The sequence below is a fragment of the Oryctolagus cuniculus genome, chromosome 3 (genome assembly GCF_964237555.1).
Source record: "Oryctolagus cuniculus chromosome 3, mOryCun1.1, whole genome shotgun sequence".
NCBI lineage: Eukaryota > Metazoa > Chordata > Mammalia > Lagomorpha > Leporidae > Oryctolagus > Oryctolagus cuniculus.
In genome coordinates, this window is record NC_091434.1 from 40,737,376 (window position 1) to 40,754,979 (window position 17,604).

At 39.5% G+C, this 17,604-nt stretch overlaps 1 protein-coding gene across 4 annotated transcripts in view; it reads left to right on the forward strand.

The window, feature by feature from the left end:
* The window catches only part of SATB2 (SATB homeobox 2), a 199,405-nt gene that overhangs the window by 22,533 nt on the left and 159,268 nt on the right, over nt 1–17,604 (forward strand). For all 4 annotated transcript variants that reach the window (XM_051848329.2, XM_070070433.1, XM_051848330.2 and 1 more), the window contains one exon: nt 3,658–3,834. In XM_051848329.2, coding sequence (XP_051704289.1) covers nt 3,658–3,834 — 177 coding nt within the window. The remainder of the gene's footprint in view (nt 1–3,657; nt 3,835–17,604) is intronic.

A 17,604-nucleotide genomic window follows, 5' to 3' on the forward strand; every position in this document is an offset into this window, starting at 1 on the left:
CTGCAATTGTAAAAGGCTTAGCAAGGCTTACGATCAAAAGGTTCAAAGTTCTGTACTTGATTGTCTGGAAATGGGTCTGTGTTACAATAAAAGAAAAATAATGCCATGAGCTCAAGACACCCTGGCTAGAGCAAGAGATTTTCTTTTTTCTTTTTTGACCACTTCTAAATTTTGTTGAAAGTGCATTCTATTTTATGTTGCTTTTCTTTCATCGAAACAATTCTTTTTATTATTAAGTTGGTCTTCTTTTTATTATCTTCAGAATTTTTCCTGTTCTTAATTTATTTTTGTAGTGCTTTCCAAAGCCCTTCCTTATCTTTCTATCCACTGTCCCTTTTTTTCCTTTTTTCTTTTTGCCTGGGAAAGGTGATGGGACCAAATGGATAAATATCTCATTTTGGGGTATATTTTTTCTATTCATCCTTTTATAGTATTCTTTCCTTGGGGATTTCCTGTTTTTATAGACCTTTTAAGCCTATGTCTTAATTTTGTTCTTCCCATACCGACCTCAATTGCTTTGCTATTTTTCATGTTTATTGTCATTATCACTGATAATTGCATCTATCTGTCTTGACTTCTTCTTTTGTAAAAATTGTACTTCATTTTAAAAACCATAATTGTTTAGATCGACCTAATTCTAGTAAGAAGCTCTATTTTTCTATAGGTTAAATATAATCTGCTTGGGCTATCTTTATTGTCTCATATGTAAGTGTATATGCTCCAGAAGAAATCCTATTATCATGGAGTCCCAGTTAATATTGTTTTAGTTTGTAAATAATTTCAAAATACTCTCTCCCTTTTAAAAGTAGATGTATTGTGGGGGAGAGAGGTTGGTGCTTCCTTCTGACTGTAAGGAGTTACCGTTGTCATCTCAAGGAATTGCTTCTTTTAATCACTGAACTGAAAAAAACTTAGGGAATATTTTAGTCATTGACAGTTCTATGTGTTTTAGATCCCTGTGCTTTTTGTGTTACATTTTTATATTTCTTGCTTATTTAACAGTTAATGTTATTTTTAAAAATTAATAGAGTCTTTTTTCAGTTGACTGTAGACTTGAAAAAGATTTATGGTTCCTAAATAATGGACACATAATAGATTGTGGAGCAACTGGATTCACTTAAAGATCTTATCTGTGATTCCCAGATGTGTGACACTCAGATGTTGACATTAGGAACAGCACATGGATTTTCAGAATCGAAACTTATGTACACACAGGTATTAGTGGTGAAGTAGCTTATGGCACCACTGACTACATGGCCTTAAGTGTGCATATGCTTAAATGATTAAAAGTAGAAATCAACCTGCTTCCTTGGACAAAGATTATATCCCAGTATGTAAGAGGTAAAAGGTCTAAATGGGGGCTATTCCCTGCTGGTAAGGACTCTCATGAGTGGGTTCCATAAAATGCCCTTATGCTTGCTTAGGAAGATTTTATAATGCCTTCAGCTTCATTGAGGGCAGGAGTTTTATCAGGCTTGTTCTCATTTATCTCTGTGGAGCCTCAGGTTGCATAGTAGGTATTCAGTGAATAAATGCTAGATAAATGAATGACTGCAGGAACAATTTGGGAGAAATCTAATACAGATAATTCATTCCATGTTTTAAATACATTTGGGAATAAACTCAGAAGAAATAAATAAGCATTTCATATACCAGCCATGATTACAGTTTTAAAAAATATTTCATAAGGCATCATGTGGCAGAGGTAAATGCTCTTTATATATAAAAAATCACCGTTATCTCATATTTTTCCAAAAATATGTGCCATAGCTAGTGTATCTGCTGTAGACAATAGTGCTGCTTTGTTGTTCTGTTCAGCTATTGAGTCAATAGCTGTCCCAGGTAGGGTATGGTGTGACTTGTTAGACTGTTGTGCAGGCTTAATAATAATTACCCTGATCTTTAATGATAACAATTCTTAATGAGTATTATTATTGTTAATAATGATATTTAATAATTACACCCAATACTTATTATATTTAATAATAATAATTAGCACATGGGAACTAGTTGCACCATTGTATTATCTTTAGAGCAAAAATCTAAGTCCGTGACCTAGTAGTTTTCGGTGGATCTGCTCCCACCCTCTGCTTTCCACATCAGAGTGAGTGAGGAGGCTCCCAGGGTCACAGCAGCAGCAGCAGCGAGGGTCTTCTGGAGAAACCGCCGTGGCCTCTGTGTTGGGGGCATTCTCCCGTCCGGTCGTTTCATGCAGCACTCATTTTTATTGTCAAGTGACTGTTTTCTCCCCCTCTCCTGCCTCTCTGCCTGCCCCCCCATCCTCCGTAGCTGTGGGTTGTTTTTGCACAAAGTGAGGACCAGAGCAGACCCTTACTCCATAATGTACTCATTTCTGTGAATTACGTGGGGGCAGAGTCCATGTTTATTACTTGTGTGTTGGTAAAACTTTGATCTTCTTCTGCATCGGCTATGTTTAGATTAAGTGCCTGTATGACTTTCTTAAAAATAAAAAAACAGTTAAAAAAATCTTTGGTGAATTAAACATTTTTTAGCTTTTCACACTTTGATACAAAGCAGAGAAATATTTCAGTGACAACAGATTTCAACAGATTTTCAACTAGACTAATTTGCTTTATTCTTTAGGGTAGTTTATTTCTCTTCTCTGAAAACACAAGAAAAGATAGTCCCTTTCAGTCATAACTGGTGTAGAGCTATAAAATAATAATTTTAAAAAGATGAAGTTTTGTATTTGAATATATATTTTGACATATAAGTTAAATGTTAGGTAAGACTTTTATGGGCAGGCTAATTGATGATCTATTTATCAAAATAAAGGAAAGAACAGACACAGGAAAGACTTTTTTTTTTAAGATTTATTTATTTGAAAGGCAGAGTGACAGAGAGAGAGGAGAGACAGAGATATCTTCCATTCATTGCTTCATGCCCCAAATGCCCACAGCAGCTGTACCTGGGTCAGGCTAAAGCCGGGAACTCCAGCCAGGTCTCTCATGTGATGGTAGGGACCCAACTACTCGGGCCTTCATCTGCTGCCTCCTAGGATGCATTAGAAGAAAGCTGGATTGGAAGTACCAAGTAGCCAGGACTTGAACCAGCGCCTTGATATGGGATGCCAGTGTTGCAAGTGGTGACTTAACCCACTGTGCCACAGCACCCACCTGGGGCAGGCGGAACCTCTGTAACTTTCTATTGATTGTCTTGTTACATAGTCACCTAGCACCTTCTGTCCTGAGTCAGACATGCCTCCCTACCAGGTATCCTACAACTGGAAATTTTGAAATACATTTCTAGGCAAGAGCAGATTAGATCTGAAAATACTGGTGGTGATTTAGCAGTTAATGGGAAAGCTGTAGACATTAAAGTTTGGAAGATCTGTAAGATCACCTCGACCTCCTGTGTACCAGGACACCTGTGATTGGTACACTCCCCTTTTTGAAGATAGGAGGACTCTCAGGGCCACTGCCACCCCCCTGGCAGTTCTGCTGTAGTCTGATGATGACAATAGAAGGGGAAACCCAGAGCTTTCCATTAGGCCCCTCTGCCTAAGAGGCTTGTTTAATCTAAACTACTGTTGATCACAGATGAGTGACTTTTATAACTGTCTCTTTCCTTCTCATCCTGCTGATCGCGATTTGCTTGGTAATGTTTGTGCTTTGCTCTTGAATTTTGTCCCTCCAGGTTTGATGATTCCCGTGTTTTGTGTGGTGGAGCAGTTGGACGGCTCTCTTGAATATGACAACAGAGAAGAACACGCCGAGTTCGTCCTGGTGCGAAAAGATGTGCTTTTTAGCCAGCTGGTGGAGACTGCGCTCCTGGCCCTGGGTTACTCTCACAGCTCTGCCGCCCAGGCTCAAGGTAATAACGCAGACCCCCTCCGCCTGCTCCGGGCCGCCTTCGTTCCCTGATACAGTTCTCCAAACAAGGTTTGAAGGAGAATTGTTCGAGTTAGCATCTTTCTCAGACCATGAGCAGCAAAATGTTTCTTGCAGTCTTGCTATTTTGGGAAGCAGCTGATCAGCACCTCTAGAACCACCCAAATCGACTTGCATTTCAAAGAATTCATAATTCTGTCATTTTTTTCCAAGTCAGCTAATTGGTGTTCCCAGGGCCAGTGGTGAGATGTTTAGCTCCTAACTTTACCTGATTCAATTTTCTAAATTTATTTATTGCTTTGGGCTGATGGCTTTTGTACTTTACAATTAGCTTTTAACTAAACAGAAGAAAAAGGGATGCATCTTATTCTTTTGTATCTTTGAATCTATTGCATAGTTTTGATGTGGTCCATTCATTTAAAAACATTGCAGTGTCTTTGTGATTAATTCCATTTACCTATTTAATTAAATATTAAAATTGCATCATTACTTTAGTGTCTATTATACAATGCTGGGGAGCTCATTTTGAGCATCTGTTGTTTCATTCTGAAGCATAGCCCATTGTTCTTTTATGCCAAAGAATTGACAAATAACAAAAATGACCCCCAAACCTTGAATATTGGAAAATAATTTTTTTTATTCAATGAAGTTATTATTCTTGTTTTTCAGCTGAAATGACTGAATTGTGTAGTTTATGATTATGGCTATCACTAAAGGAAGGAAACCTATAACTTCCAGGTCTTGTTCTACAGATTAATGTTCTAAATTACCATCTTTACTTAGCATTTGCCTACATGCAAATATTTTTACTGTTTATTTTTTGAGTTATTCATGCGATTGTTAAAAACTCTCAGGTAGAACTTCATTTATTCTGATAAGGAAGCTCTGAGAGATAAAGCATTTATATAAACTTACAAGTGCTTGTATGACGACCCAGGACAAGAAATTAAAATTCTTAAGCTCCTGGCTCTGTTTCTGTAAGCAGATCATGGCTTTTTAAAATATGTGTTAGCTCTACTAGGAAGACAGCCCACTTGAAACCAGAGGGGTTAAGAAGGTTTTCCAGGGTCAGCGTGAGCCTTGTGGGTTAATGTGGGTCTGAGTGCATCTGCATCGCAGTGGCGGGCCAGTCTGCGTTCACTGATGTAGCTGCTTCACAGAGTCTGATGCTTTCAAAGCAGTGTGATAAAAGGTGATTCATTTCCCTTCTCCGACGACTTTCCTTCTTGTGTGAGAGATTCAGGATTTGATCCCGAGCAAACTGCATACTGGGCACCATTGCTTTTATTTCATGCTATGTGCCTAAATGAAATAAAAGAATCCCCCCTCCCATTCCCCCATAAACTTTTCATGCCATTTTAGGGATATTTTTCTCTGAATGTAAAGGTCACTGTATCCCACTGCTTGCATCCTGGTGTGCCAGCTTCCTGTTTGACAGCGCTATCCATCTCAGTTAGCACGGCTGCTCAACGCGTCGTGAGCTCACATGTGGAACACAGAGCACTAAGTGGCCAAGATTTGATTCTTGGCACATGCCGAGGGAAGGGACTCTCAGGAAATTTGCACTGGAAAGCCACACTGAGAGCCTTTCAGTGATGTGGACTGAGAATTCTACTCACCAAGGTGAGATACGCAAGCAATAAATATCGTCTGTGGTGGACGATTAAACAGGGTGTAAGTCAGCAGTGATTATTTGTTTCCTCAAATGTTTTGAAAATTGAGGTTGAAATATAATAAATGTTAGATGTTTATAAGTTGAGTCAACATTCGGAATATGCTCTAGATCTCAGTTAAACCTTATTTTGTAAGCAAGCAAAGGTCTCATCACTAGGATCTGTACTGTCATCTCACAGAGGAAAAAAATCCCTATTTGTTTTGTTTTAGGCTGATCTCTGTTTTGGGTAAATGAAAAAAAACAATTATTTATTTTGAAATGACTGTATTAGATCTTTGTTATCATTCAGATCATTTAAAGTATGCAGTTTGCACAGCATGAATTATAGAACAGGTTGTTGTGCTGGACAAACAGCAGAGGAGAGAAAAGGAGATAGGAGAAAACATGACTTTTTGGTGGTGGAAGGCATGAGCTTTTATTGTAGTTTTTTTTTCTGGTTTTGCTGTTTGTTTAGCGTCTATGTTATTCCCCCAGGATGGGGGAGTCATTGAAAACCTCCTAGCAAATCCATCTGCAGCACAGAAACTGCAGTGTTCCTGAATCTTGTCTTCCTATGCTGGAAAAGGCGGGCATTATTTAAAGACTGAGGCTCTTGAAACAAGATTTTTTATTTGACATGACCAGAAAAAGAGTTTCAGTAATTGACTGGAAGAGTATTTCAGATTGCCAGTGATAGAAAGCACATGAGCAATGTCATTGTTTTGGAATGGTGCTCGAGTTCCAAGGACCAGGTGGGGGACCTGTGCCCTTGTGAGCACAGGGCAGTCGATTTCTTTTTTCTGCAAAGACAGGCCCTTCAGGTGAGCTGCAGAAATTTTCTCGAGAGAGAATGCTTAATTCTGAAGAACTGCCGAAATGGAGTTTGTGGATTACGGTCCCTCTACGGTCATGTTAACAGTAACTTTTTTTTTTTTTTTAAGGATTTATTTATTTATTTGAGAGGCAGAGCTGGAGAGGCAGAGGCAGAGAGAGAGAGAGAGAGAGAGAGAGAGAGAGAGAGAAAGGGAGAGAGAGAGGTCTTCCATCCGCTGCTTCACTTCCCAGATGGCCGCAATGGCTGGAGCTGAGCTGATCTGAAGCCAGGAGCCAGGAGCTTCTTCTGGGTCTCCCACATGGGTGCAGGGCCCAAGGACTTGAGCCATCTTCTACTGCTTTTCCAGGCCACAGCAGAGAGCTGGATTGGAAGTGGAGCAGCCAGAACTTGAACCAGTGCCCATATGGGATGCAGGCATTGCAGGAGGTGGTTTTACCTGCTATAAGCCACAGTGCCGGTCCCTAATAGTAACTTTTATTTCAAGGCCAAATATTAGAACTCAAGAGAGAATACGGGCACATGGTGCTGTCATAAATCATGGATAGCTCTATGTCTAGCCGGTCCACACCCTCCATTCTCAACACACATGCCACCAACTCATCAGGGTGTGAAATGCAGGACTCATCAGACATGCTGTTGTGCCTATGAAAAAAGAGTTGACTGCTCTTGGCTTTACTCAGAGTAAGTAGACTAACATCTAGTGAATGGCAAACACATTTGACCCCGGACTGTGCACCGTGGTCCTTGTCTCTGCACCACATCTTTGAGGCTTTGGCAGAGGAGTATTATCCTGGGAGACTGCTGGTACTCAAGGCTATCAGAATTTCCCTGATTTTCCATCTTAAAGTCACATTTCTGTTCTTCTTTTTCCTTTTCTTCTTTCATTTCTGCCCCATAGGCTTTTGGTACTAGACATGAAGCTCCCCATACAGTCCAGAGAATTCTTTAGCCCACAGATTTGGCTGTTCATACTTGCCTTGGTGACGGTGGACTTTGACACGTAGCTGAGATGGCCAGGTGACATCTCACTGAGCACGTTTGACTTAATTCGTTAGTGGCTGTTTTATCCCTCTCCTGCTTTCTGCAAATGTTGAAATGAAATTTAAAACTTATCTGACCAGATAATTTTATTTAAAAATATAAACATGCTGAGCAATAAGTAAGCAAAAATCCTTTTGCTAGATATTTTTGGGGTCAAAATTATGGGTTCAGGAAGAGAGGTGCTAATCATCATTATTTCTTATTTATGTTGGAATAATTATATTTATGAAGTCAATTTGAAGTGATTTTTTTTAAAAAATAGCTGAGAAAAATATATTTAATAGATGTTATGTGAGTCTAGGAGAGTGCCAAATATAGGCTCAGTTATATAAAATGCTGCATATATAGAAAGACAAAGGAATTGTATTAAAATGTCAACAGAGTAGATGGTGGTTTTATGTGGAGTTTTCCTTTCCTTCTAATCAGAGAAAAATATAAGTCTGAAATTCTACTTCCCCCATGAATTACTCTCTGAATACGCAGAAAGTGGTTATTTCTACCTTATTCCCTGATTTTGAAAAGCTGTTCACTTTGTCCCTATTTTTTCCATAAATATGAAAATCTATATGTGAAACAGATGTATTTCCCATTGTTTTTCCGTGGAAGATAAAAAAGAGTCAGTACATTATTAACAAACCCCTGTAATGTATAAACCAAGGAGTTTCTTAGAGTTTTAACAGTGGTAGGTAGCAACAGAGCGGTTAGTATGTCAGGCACTCTCCTAAGAGACTTACGTACACTCGTTCATTTAATTCTCACAACATGCTTTTGAAATAAGTTTTTGTGTTTTCCATTTCATGGAAGAAGAAACTGAGATAAAGAAAGAATGGGAGTAACTTTCCCAGGTGCACCAGCTGGTGGGTGGAAGAACTAAGACCTGTAGCCCACTGACCACCTCCCAAAGTCAGTGTCCCTAATCGCAGAGCTGGCCTTTGATAATTCTGCTGCAGTTCAGATGTTTGGTAGGAGCCAATTCTTACTTAATATTTGTTCTTTACTTTATGACATAAACCCTACAATGCAGTGCTTTTAGGAGGTGCTTACTAACCACCTGGTAGTTCTATATATTTGATAATTATAATACCTTGAATGTGTGCTTTCCATTATGAAATATATGGAGTTGATTCTTCAAGGTGACTAAGATAGACATCATTAACAACAACAATAAAAAAAAACAGACCTCATGGAATTGTTTTCTTTTTAAGCCAACTTCTAAAACTATGTGAAGGGTCAATAGTAGTTTGAGTAACTCAAGTATATGATTTTTGCTTATGAGGCCAGAATGAGCCATGATCTGAAAATAATGCATATTCCTTAGCAATTCTGACCTTAAAATTAATTAATTCAGCAGTATGAAATGCCTGTCGTGTGTCAGTCACATTCTAGCTTTCGGAGATAAAGAAGTGAGAAAAAAATCCTGCTTTCTTGGAGTTTACATTAGAAGTTAATTTTTGATCTTCTGAGCTCAGATATGTCAAATGCTGGGATTCAGAGACTATAGGTGCATAGAGGATTTGTTTACAAGCCTGGTGCTAATTTAGAGCTAAACATTCACTCGGTTCCTGAAAAGTGCTTGGGGATTCTCCTTCCTCTTGTCAGCTATTGAGAGTAGATAACAAATGGGAAGTATGAGTTAATTTTCTAGAAAATTTTTGCTTTATTAAAGGAACATAATTTGTTTGCCAGTTGTCTGCATTGTTTATTCAGTTTTCAGAATAGCCCTGTCTTTGGCTTTGGTTTTCGTTGGCAAAGGCCTTCTGCTTTCAGGGGCCCATTTCTTCCATGCACAACGGTGGCACTTATGGTTGGCATTCCATCAATATTGGAAGAATGAGCAAATGACCTTGAGGATATTATTTATCGCCTTGGAGAAACTTACACATTCCCAAAAAGTACCTGTTAACTTGTTAGAACCCGGCGCCCATATGTGATGCTGGCGCCGCCGGCGGAGGATTAACCAAGTGAGCCACTGCGCCGGCCCCATGAGGATATTTTTATAAAAAGAAAGAGCTTCATTTGTTTCTTATCTCTGTATATATTATTCATTTATTATTATATACTCTCCAGTGGCCTAACTCTGTACGGTGTCCTATTGGGAAGACTTTTACATAGAAGCTACTTTTTCTTTCTTTCTTTTTTTTTTTTTTTTTTTTAAAGATTTTATTTGTTTATTTGAGAGGTAGGGTTACAGAGAGAGGGAAAGATAAGGAGAAAGGTCTTTCATCAGCTGGTTCACCTCCCAGATGGCTGCATTGGAGCTGGGCCGATCTGAAGCCAGGAGCCAGGATCTTCTTCCGGGTCTTCCACGTGGATTCAGGAGCCCAAGCACTTGGGTCATCTTTTTTTTTTTTTTTTTTTTTTTTTTTTTTTTAAACTTTTATTTAATGCATATAATTTTCCAAAGTACGACTTATGGATTACAATGGCTTCCCCCCCATACCGTCCCTCCCACCCACAACCCTCCCCTTTCCCACTCCCTCTCCCCTTCCATTCACATCATGATTCTTTTTCAATTATCTTAATATACAGAAGATCAGCTTAGTATACATTAAGTATGGATTTCAACAGTTTGCTCCCACACAGAAACATAAAGTGAAAAATAATAGATGATTTTTTTAAATGATGATGAAATCAGAGCAGACCTATTGTCATGTTTAATCCCAGTGAGAGTCAAGTTGGGAGTTGATAATTTCTTTTTTTTTTTTTTACAGAGGATCAGTTTAGTATGCATTAAGTAAGGATTTCAACAGTTTGCACCCCCATAGAAACACAAAGTGAAATATATTGTTTGAGTACTCGTTATAGCATTAAATCTCAATGTACAGCACATTAAGGATAGAGATCCTACATGAGGAGTAAGTGCACAGTGACTCCTGTTGTTGACTTTACCAATTGACACTCCTGTCTATGGCATCAGTAATCTCCCTATGCTCCAGTCATGAGTTTCCAAGGCTATGGAAGCCCTCTGAGTTCTCCGACTCTTATCTTGTTTAGACAAGGTCATAGTCAAAGTGGAGGTTCTCTCCTCCCTTCAGAGAAAGGTACCTCCTTCTTTGATGACCTGTTCTTTCCACTGGGATCTCACTCGCAGAGATCTTTTGCCAGAGTGTCTTGGCTTTCCATGCCTGAAATACTCTCATGAGCTTTTCAGCCAGCTCCAAATGCCTTTAGGGCTGATTCTGAGGCCAGAGTGCTATTTAGGACATCTGCCATTCTATGAGTCTGCTGAGTATCTCACTTCCCATGTTGGATCACTCTCCCCTTTATTTACTCCATCGGTTAGCGTTAGCAGGTACTAGACTTGTCTATGTGTTCCCTTTGACTCCCAGTCCCTTCACCATGACCAACTGTGAACTGAAACTGATCACCTGGAACAGTGAGATGGCATTGGTACATGCCACCTTGATGGGATTGAATTGGAATCCCCTGGTATGCTTCCAACTCCACCACTTGGGGCAAGTCAGCCTGAGCATGTCCCAAATTATACATCTCTTCCCTCTCCCATTCCCACCACCATGTTCAACAGGGATCACATTTCAGTTAATTTTCAACACTTAAGAATAACTGTGCATCAATTACAGATCTAAACCAGTCATATTAAGTAGAACAGATAAAAAAAACTACTAAGAGGGATAATGTATTAAGTTGTTCATTAACAGGGCTATGCTGATCAAGCCACCATTTCCCATAGTGTCCACCTCACTCCAACAGGTTTCCCTCTTGGTGTGCAGTCAGTCGTCACCGATCAGGGAGAACATATGGTATTTGTCCCTTTGGGACTGGCTTATTTCACTCAGCATGATGTGTTCCAGATTCCTCCATTTTGTTGCAAATGACTGGATTTCGTTGTTTCTTACTGCGGTATAGTATTCTAAAGAGTACATATCCCATAATTTCTTTATCCAGTCTATCGTTGATGGGCATTTAGGTTGGTTCCAGGTCTTAGCTATTGTGAATTGAGCTGCAATAAACATTAGGGTGCAGACCGCTTTTTTGTTTGCCAATTTAAATTCCTTTGGGTAAATTCCAAGGAGTGGGATGGCTGGGTCGAACGGTAGGGTTATCTTCAGGTTTCTGAGGAATCTCCAGACTGACTTCCATAGTGGCTTGACCAGCTTGCATTCCCACCAACAGTGGGTTAGTGTCCCTTTTTCCCCACATCCTCGCCAGCATCTGTTGTTGGTAGATTTCTGCATGTGAGCCATTCTAACCGGGGTGAGGTGAAACCTCATTGTGGTTTTGATTTGCATTTCCCTGATTGCTAATGACCTTGAACATTTTTTCATGTGCCTGTTGGCCATTTGGATTTCCTCTTTTGAAAAATGTCTATTGAGGTCCTTGGCCCATCTCTTAAGTGGGTTGTTGGTTTTGTTTTTGTGGAGTTTCTTGATCTCTTTGTAGATTCTGGTTATTAACCCTTTATCTGTTGCATAGTTTGCAAATATTTTTTCCCATTCTGTCGGTTGTCTCTTCACTCTCCTGACTGTTTCTTTTGCAGCACAGAAACTTCTCAATTTGATGCAATCCCAATAGTTGATTTTGGCTTTGACTGCCTGTGCCTCCCGGGTCTTTTCCAGAAATTCTTTGCCTGTGCCAATATCTTGAAGGGTTTCTCCAATGTTCTCTAATAACTTGATGGTGTCAGGTCGTAGATTTAGGTCTTTAATCCATGTTGAGTGGATTTTTGTGTAAGGTGTAAGGTAGGGGTCTTGCTTCATGCTTCTGCACGTGGAAATCCAGTTTTCCCAGCACCATTTATTGAATAGACTGTCCTTGCTCCAGGAATTAGTTTTAGATCCTTGATCAAATATAAGCTGGCTGTAGATGTTTGGGTTGATTTCTGGTGTTTCAATTCTGTTCCATTGGTCTATCCATCTGTTTCTGTACCAGTACCATGCTGTTTTAATTACAACTGCCCTGTAGTATGTCCTGAAATCTGGTATTGTGATGCCTCCGGCTTTGTTTTTGTTGTACAAGATTGCTTTAGCTATTCGAGGTCTCTTGTGCCTCCATATAAATTTCAGCACCATTTTTTCCAGATCTGAGAAGAAGGTCTTCGGTATCTTGATTGGTATTGCATTGAATCTGTAAATTGCTTTTGGGAGAATGGACATTTTGATGATATTGATTCTTCCAATCCATGAGCATGGAAGATTTTTCCATTTCTTGGTATCCTCTTCTATTTCTTTCTTTAAGGTTTTGTAATTTTCATCGTAGAGATCTTTAACGTCTTTGGTTAAGTTTATTCCAAGGTATTTGATTGTTTTTGTAGCTATTGTGAATGGGATTGATCTTAGAAGTTCTTCCTCAGCCATGGCATTGTCTGTGTATACTTTTTTTTTTTTTTTTAAGATATATTTTATTTACTTGAAAGAGTTACAGAGAGAGATAGAAAGAGAGGTCTTCTATCCTCTGGTTCACTCCCCCACCAGCCACAATGTCTGGAGCTGAGCCTATCCAAACCAAGAGTTGAGTCATCTTTTACTGCTTTCCCAGGCCATAGCAGAGAGCTGGATCAGAAGAGGAGCAACCGTGACTAGAACTGGTACCCATGTGGGATGCCGGAGCCTAAGGCCAAGGCTTAACCTACTACTTCACAGTGCCAACCCCCATAGAAGCTACTTTTAAGGAAAATTTCATTGTTAGAAATGAATACCCTTTCCATTTAAATTGCTCAGTGCTTGAAATTTTCATTTCTTAAATTAATTGTCTAAAATTTTTTTATATGGAAACATGTATCACAGACAGATTCAAGAGACTTGAGCCTTAAACACTCATTAAGTCTTCATCTAGGATCAACAATTAGTAATTCATTACCACTGCTGTCTAAAATCTGTCCCCACCTACTTGTCGCCCCTGCCTCACCAGATTTTTTTAAAGTGCATTATAGACCTCATGTTTTATTCAAATATTCTACCTAAATGTTTCTAAAAAATAAAGACTCTTTTAAAAACATAACTGCAATACCATAATGGCTACTAAAGAAAAGATAATTCTTTAATATCATGAAATAGTAAAGTTTGAACTTTTCTAATTGTTTTCTACATTTTAAAAAATTGTTGACTTATTCTAATTAGGAGCCATATAAATTGCACTTGGTTAATGTATCTGTTAAGTCCTTTGAATCTTTGGGTTTTCCAAAGTCCTAGATTGTTATAAATTCTTGCATAAACTTGTGTTTGCTGCTTTAAATCAGAACCATTTTTGTTTGCTAAACTTAATGGAAATCTTAACCCTATAACTTCCTTCACATATTATGATTTCAAATGAATAATTAGCAAGCTCAGTCACAGGCTTGGAAAGGAATTCAGAAATTCACACTGTTTTTGAAGGGAGGGTGGTTAAAAGACATATGTTTTCTAGAGCCAAAGGGTTTTTTTTCATGCTCTGAAAGTTTGACATTTTCCCTATTGAAAACGTTTAAAATGATCTCTCGTCTCGTCTTGCTTTCTGCACTTCTTTCTTTGGCACTCCCTCTTTCTGTCTCTCTCTCTTTTTTTTTCACTTTCCCGTCTTTAATTAAACTCTCATGTTTGGGAGACTTTCAGCAGTTTTTTCTTTATAAGGGCAACGTTGAAAAAAGGTGCATATTTAGAAATTTCAGACCTTGGAGCAAACTTTTAACAAACAAGCTGCTTTTTAAAAATTCTGTGGTTCCCAAAAGGGAACTGAAAGAGCTACCCCAAATTGCTATTAACCATGTCGCAGCCCTCATTAGAGCTGGATAAGCCAAAATGTAAAACACTGTTCTTTAACAGACCACCCTCCCACACAGACACACTCAGGGTTCTCCCCTCCTCTGCTACCTTAAGTTCAATACCCATGTGTGTGTGTATGTACACATGTTTGTTCACATGCAACAGAAAATCCTGAAACATTATTTTCTAACTAGGTGTCAAGGGAAAATAATGCTCATTTTATTTCCTTATGTAATACATGGTCAAGATTCAATGTCTAATAAAACTCTATATATAGTTCTGTATTTCTTATATTTATATTATCATAAATATGTGTCATTTTAACAATATAGATATGTAATAGATATGTAATTATGGCTCACATGGAGGTCAACTGGAGGGAATATTATCAATATGTAAAATTTGTAGAGGATGAAGACCCTGTTTGGTTTTCTTTCTTTATTATTTGAAAGGGAGAGTCACAGAAAGAGGGAGAGACACAGAGACAGAGAGAAAGGGAGAAATCCTCCATCTGCTGGCCCACCCCCAAATAGCTGTGCAGGGAGCTGGATCATAAGTGGAACAGCTGGGACTCAAACCAGTACCTGCACGGGATTCCAGCACTGCAGGTATTAGCCCAGCCTGCTAGGCCACAATGCCAACTCCACCCCCCAACTTTATTTTTAAATTCATAGTTTTTGATAAAAACTATTGAGAGTGATGAAATGAATGAAAGGGTGATCTCATTTTATCTTTGATCCTGGGTTTTCTTCTTGAAAATATACACTTAAAATATCCTATCAGTGGAAATAATTCTTTAACAAGTCTAATTCATTACTTCCTCCATGATGAGGGAAGTTTGGCAATGTTTTCAGTTGTCTGTTTTCTTGGAGGCAGCTGGCCATGGTAACAATTCACATTGGTGTTCTTGTAGTTGTTTTCTTGTTTTGTTTTGAGATGGAGACAGAGAGGGAAGGAGAGAGAGTCTATCCATCTATTGGTTTACTCTTCAGATGCCCATGCTGGGACTGTACTTGGCCAAAGCCTTGAGGCGGGAGCTCAGTCCAGGTCTCCCATGTGGGTGTCGAGAGCTCAAGTTACTTGCACTGTCACCTGCTTTCACCCAGGGTCTGCATTTGCCGAAAGCTGGAGTCAGGAGCCAGAGTCAGGGCTTGAACCCAGGCACTGTGATGTAGGAATCAGTATTTTAACTGTTTATGCTTAATGTGCTCACCCCAGTGCATTTGTGTTTTTTAATATTTTTAAAATTAATTAATTTTTATTTATTTGAAAGAGCAGGAGTGAGTGAGTGAGAGAGGGAGAGATCATCCATTTACTGGTTCACTCCCTAAATGTCCCCAACAGCCAAGACTGGGCCAGGTTGAAGCCAGGAGCCTGGAACTCTATCTGGGTCTCCCGCATGGGTGGCCAGGGACCTAAGCACTTAAACCATCACTTGCTGCTTCCCAGGGTGTTCATTAACAGAAGCCTGGACTCGAACCCAGACACTTGTCAAAAGTGGTGGCTTAGCTACTCTGCCTGCCCCCAGAGTGTGTTTTCTCAGGCATTTAGGCATTCATGGGCATGGCTTGAAATGGACTGATTGTCTAAGTCTGTGTCCTAGAATTCATGTAAAATCACTAAACTAACCCATAGAGATACACAGTCTTTATTTAAGGTGTATTTCGTGTAAAAACATATTTTTGAGGAGAGATGAGTGTGAAACTTATAGTGTAAGCGTAGTGATGCTGGGCTGTGATTTACATTGTGTTTTGTGTTCTATTCTCTTCTAGAACACAACTGTCCCTTACTAACGTGAACTTTAAATGCAAGGTAGAGTTGTTTGCTGAAGACCTAGGTTTGTGCTTTAGGAAGATGCAGTAGATTTCGTTCAAGGAACTGGTTTGGTAAAAGTACGTTCATGAAAACATTTGTAAGTGCTTCAAAGGTGCTGTTGCTTTTTAGGGTAGATTCTTTGACTTAAAGCTCTGCACTGATACAACTCTCAGTCCTGATGTTATGGCATCATATTCCCACTCTAAAGTCTATATACTTCATGATGTTCAGTAAAAATGTCTTGGCCATAGGGCATTTTATAATGTTAAGATTCCTTTTAAATTCCCTGCTTCCTATTTTAGCTTTTTAATATGAAAAAGAGGTATCATCTAAATTTTATAATTTCAGTTAATTCATTGCTGTTCAATTTCATAATTGTGGGTCTTTGACTTCATATTTTAGTGTGTGTTTTACATTTGTACTCTGTCCTGATTTTCTCAGATTCAATGTGATTGTATTTTTATGTTCTTATGGGATCTCAGCTTCGTAATAATTCCTCCATCTGCATAGTATCAGTAAGCGGGCAGTTTATTTATTACTTGGGCAACTTGTAGTGTGAGTGAGGCCCTGAGCTGTTAGGGACCCCTCTTCTCTCTGGAGTGCGAGAGAGGAATATTTCAGTGCTGTTGTGGCAGGCAGGGGTGAAAAGTGAGCATTCAGCCGGCGGTTTGGTCACACATGGGCACCTTGGTTTGGTTTCCTAGGTGCCAGAGAGAGTGCACAAGACTCTGATGAGCATTTAAAACCCAGTGCTTTAAAATGCAATGCTTTTTTGACAGCAGCTTTGAGAGCTCTAAAGGGTCTTAAGTCAAGGCTCCAGAGCACGTGCCATTTGCTTGCTCAAAAGCAGTAACTGGCAAAATTATTCGTATGTCAATGAGAGAAAACACAAAGGTTTTCCCCCTTCTCTGTGTCTCTTTTTGGTTTGAAGAAATACCACGCAGGACAGAGCAGCAAACCGGTGCTGCTGTTTCCTAAGCTCCGCACTCAGGTCAGGAAAGATGGCTGCAGGCTGCACACAACTCAGAACGCCCCCGGTCCTCCTCCGTCTCAAGCTCAGCTCAGAAGTGCTTCCCACATATTTCTTTCTATCCGTTTTTCAAATCAGAGAATGGGATGCTGGGAACTCATAGCATATTTCAAACTTCTACCTGCACTGGCCTAACATTTTCCCCGATAAAAGCCCATCATCCTGGGAGGTGAGGTAAGAGGGCAGGCTAGGGCTCTGGGCAACTTCACCAACTTTACCTGACGGTTCTGGAGACCATGTGCTGCAGAGCCTTGGTAATAAATGCCTGTTCTAAGTGTCTTCATTCCTTAATGGGGAAGAGGTGTCTTTTAAAGGGGGCCTGCTTTAGATAATCTACAGTGAAAGCTATATCAAAATTATTAAGAAAGAAGGTGCTTTGCAGAGATCTTCAGTTTTTTGAGCACTATTGTAAGGCAATGGAAAGGAAAACCCCAAAGAAGCTTTTAAAGATCATATCTTGATTCTGTGGTTCCCTAGCACACCGTCACCTCACTCACTCATTTCCAAATATTTAATGAGTGTATTAGTTATATGCCAGCATTGCTCTAATGTTGAGGACTCAGTAAAGAAACAGTACTGCTGGGGCTGGCGCCATGGCATAGCGGGTACACTGCCTGCAGTGCTGGCATCCCATGTGGACACAGGTTCGAGACCTAGCGGCTGCTCCACTTCTGATCCAG